A 3,861-nucleotide genomic window follows, 5' to 3' on the forward strand; every position below is an offset into this window, starting at 1 on the left:
AAAACCCTCCAGGCCTCTCGCAGGCGCTGACCTAAATCTGGTTTCTCCATCGTAACCTCAGTTTTACCGCAATTAATTTTTTTCTGCTGGTCACAAGATAATTCCTGACGCCAGAAAGTCTGGAGGTCAGATGAGAAACGGATTGAGGAAAAGGGCGGCACTAATTTCCTTAAAACAGGGAGGTTGGGAGAGAGGAAACCCCACAGTCCTGTCTAAAAATAGAGGGAATTCACTGGGAAGGGGAGGGGGACAATTTGAGGGTGCTGGGGTGTTGAAGGGGTTTAGGGGAAGATAATCCCCCAAGAGGTTTGGGGGGTTTGGCCATGGGGAGGACGACCTGCGAGGTCATGTCATCCCCCATCAGACCACTCTGGCCATCAAGGGTCAATTTGGGGGGCGGGGGGGAGAGGGGGGAGGCGGGTGAGGTAGAGGGGCTTTAAGGCTTCGTTTCTGTGTGGGGGCGGAGTTTGATGCTTCATTGACATTCGGAGGCGGGGTTTAGAACTTCGTTTACATAAAAGGGGTGAGATTAATGATTATTTTACATAAAAGGGGGTTGTGTTGTTCATAATTTGCATTTAGTGGGCGCGGTCAAGTAGCGCTGCCTATATAAAGGCGGCGCGCTTCGCCCCCCGTCCCCCCCACCCTCCCTACCCTTCCTAGTCTGTCAACGAGAAACGAAAGTTTGGGGTCCGGGGGGTGAGCGCTAAGGCTCTCAGAGCTGCCCTTTTTGGCCATCCTGGTGCTCGGAGGTCTCGGCAAAACCCTCGCTGCCGTGACAGCCCCTAAGGGTCCTAGGCATCCCCTGTCCTGCATCTCCAGACCTACTCTGAACCCACCATGAAAGCCATCAGTCCGGTGCGTTCCGTCCGGAGCTGCTACGAGGCCGTTTGCTGTCTTTCGGAGCAGAGTTTGGCCATCGCCCGGGGCAGCCACAACAAGAGCCCAGCCTTAGAAGAGCCCATGAATTTGCTCTACGATATGAACGACTGCTATTCCAAATTGCGGGAGCTGGTGCCGGGCATCCCTCAAGGCACCAAAGTGAGCCAGGTGGAGATCCTGCAGCACGTCATAGACTACATCTTTGACCTCCAGATCGTGCTGGAGGAGGGCTCCAAGGGCCGCGACGCCTCCTCCGAGGCCACCCTACTCTCCTTGAAGGTAAGGGTCGCTTCGGGCTGCGGGCTAGGTGTGTCTATTTGGGGAGAGAGAATGTGTTAGGCTGGAGGTGATAACAAGTCGTGACGGGTGCTGCAGGGTCCCCGAGTGTGTGGCACGGGTGCGAATGGGGAGGCGTGAGGACCACCCATCACCGCCGGGGTGATCTTAAGCCCTCTCCCCTCTCCGCAGGCGGCTGAACTCGCCTCAGAACTCCGCACCAAAGACGAGAGAAGTTTGTGTCACTAACGCCACCTCCACCAGGTGAGTGTCGCCCTCACTCACCACTGCCACCTCCACCCACAGCTCAGTTCTCCCCATATGCCTGCATCCCAGGTGGCGTCCCGGGCCCCCCTTCCGCCCCCCCCAGCATCAAAATCCCCAGGGGACAGATCCCCAGCAACCCATGCTCCCCTCTCCCCAATTCCCTCTCGCACCCAAATTTTTCACCACTCGCACCTCAGTCGACCTCCCCCAACCCACCACCGATACCCATCAAAATAGCACAGACCAGCGCTCCCCCTTTCTGCAATCCCCTGCCAAGTCTATCACCTGCACCCCAGTCTCCAACCAGCACAAACCCACCCCCAGCATCGCCAGCCGGGGGCCAGATACCGTCCCCGAGCAACCTGCTTTCCTGGCTCCCACCCTGTCTTCCCAAATCTCTATCCTCTTATCACCATACTAATTTCCACTACTATATTTTTTCCTCCCTCCCCCTCTCTTTTCTCACCTCCCGGTGCCAATTAGCAAACAGGCAGCGAGTGTCGGTTCCTGGTTCGTTATCAGCCGGAGGTAAATAGCAGCTTCCTCCGTGGCGCCGGGCTGTCTGCGACTTACCGGCCCCAGCATCACCTCCCCCGGGCCCGGGTCCTGCAAGTGGGAAGCAGCTCGTTCCGGCCTCTCCGGCCTTCCTCCGCCAGCATCCCACCCACGGAGCTCAGCATCCCAGCTTTGGACCCCAAATCACATGAGATATTTTTAATAACCGACTAATGATGAAGAGGAGGTTGTCTGTATATTTTTGGATTATGGCAGCGAGTCCTTTTTTTAAAAGGTGTTTAATGGGATGGCGGGGTGGGGTTTAGGGGGTTTTGGGGAGGGAGGGACAAACATCCTCAAATATGAACCAAACTCTCTGGGGCTGTGGCCTCGTGTATTGTGGAGCTCTATACTAGAGTATAACTTTTTGTACCTTTTGTGCAGGAAGGTGAATTTCTGCGAACATGCCCTGTACTTGCTTTATAAACTTTTTATAAAAGTTACCATTTTTACATAATAAAAATTAGATAATTTTCATTGTTTTTTCTCCTTCATCACTGGAGTGGGGGGAGCTGGGGTGCATCCCTGGGTGGGAAAACAACCCTCTAGAGGGTGGAAGCCTCTCAAACTCTGATGGGAACTTCTAGGGTTACTGTAGGAATTGTGTAATAGCATCTGTCAGCTCAGGTATGGGAGGAATTAACCCTGGGCTGCTGGATCCTGGCTGAAGTTGCTGCCAGCTATTTTGGGTGCTGCTGCTGTGCTTATCTGATATGGAAGGAGTGAAGATGGTGCTGAGCCCCGGGGACCATCTGGAGGTGTAGCTGGAGACCTGAGACGGAGGGGAAAATATGCTTTTTCCACTTTTAGCTGTGCAAAAATGGGCTGCTTGGTGTCCTGATGCTGGATTTGAGCTACTGGGCTGGAAGGGATGATGCTGCTCCTCCAGGATATACCCCATAGGGGTAACAGGATTTTCTGAGCTGCTTTTGCTGCCCCAGGTAGTATCCAGAGAGCAGCCCTTGCCTGGCCTGATCTTCTTGGGGTCGACACCCCAGGGATGGGGTGTTGGGAGCACAAATGCTTTTCCCTCCCCTTGGGTAGTGCTGTGGTTTCCCTTAGGCCTGGGAGCAGATATGACTCCTATATGGCTCAGCTGTGGAGCTGGATCATGCTCCCTAGGGAGGGTGCTGGTCTGCCTAGGATGAAGCTAAATTAACTTCACCCGCACCTGTAGCACCAGCATCTTTATCCCCTGTGCTGGGCTCTGGTTTTGCTGTCATGGGCTGATGTGGGTCCTGCCCTGTGGCATTGGGGTGTCCCCAGGGTGCTCCTGCATCCAGGGAAGCTGGGTTAGGGGCTGCATTATGGGAAGAGGAGCGAGAAGACACGGGGTCTCAGAGCACAGAGTGATACAAACATTCACCCACACACACGGGCTTCAGCCTCTATCCCAAAGACCACTAGCAGGAGCTGGCACCTGCCAAATGAACCTTGTCCATGGGCATTTCCACAGGGAAAAGCAGCACGTGGAGCTTCCAAAAAGCACCACCTGGTCCAACGGGATCACCAGCTCTTGGGAACTTTTCACCCTCCTCCCAGCTTGATGTCCTCAGCCCCTCAGGGCAGGGTATCCTCAGGCATCCCTGAGTGAGATGTGGTGACACAGGCTGTCCAGGCATGGTGGGAGGCAGGTGAGGGCGCCCACCCAGAAACCACTGCATCTGGAAACAGAGCTGCTGTTATGCTCACAGCTAAATATAGGCTTTTGCCATCTCCACTGGTTTTTGGCTCTGGAGGAAAAGGCAAGGGGTGGGTTAAGGGTGAGTGTGCCCATGTCGTGGTCCTCCAGATGTGCCAGTGCGGATGCACCAAAGGGATTTAAGTGGGATGGGTGGGAAAAGCAGCCTGGGCATGAGCCAGGGGACAGAGATGAGTCTC

At 54.8% G+C, this 3,861-nt stretch overlaps 1 protein-coding gene across 1 annotated transcript; it reads left to right on the forward strand.

Moving 5' to 3' along the window:
- Positions 1 to 649: 649 nt before the first annotated feature.
- Positions 650 to 2,457, forward strand: ID3 (inhibitor of DNA binding 3). Its single transcript, XM_066335100.1, has 3 exons — positions 650 to 1,161; positions 1,351 to 1,422; positions 1,909 to 2,457. The coding sequence occupies exons 1-2, from the start codon at positions 841 to 843 to the stop codon at positions 1,405 to 1,407; spliced, it is 378 nt and encodes a 125-aa protein (XP_066191197.1). The 5' UTR covers positions 650 to 840; the 3' UTR covers positions 1,408 to 1,422; positions 1,909 to 2,457.
- The last annotated feature ends 1,404 nt before the right edge of the window (positions 2,458 to 3,861 follow it).

Source organism: Sylvia atricapilla, chromosome 24, assembly GCF_009819655.1.
Source record: "Sylvia atricapilla isolate bSylAtr1 chromosome 24, bSylAtr1.pri, whole genome shotgun sequence".
Lineage (NCBI taxonomy): Eukaryota > Metazoa > Chordata > Aves > Passeriformes > Sylviidae > Sylvia > Sylvia atricapilla.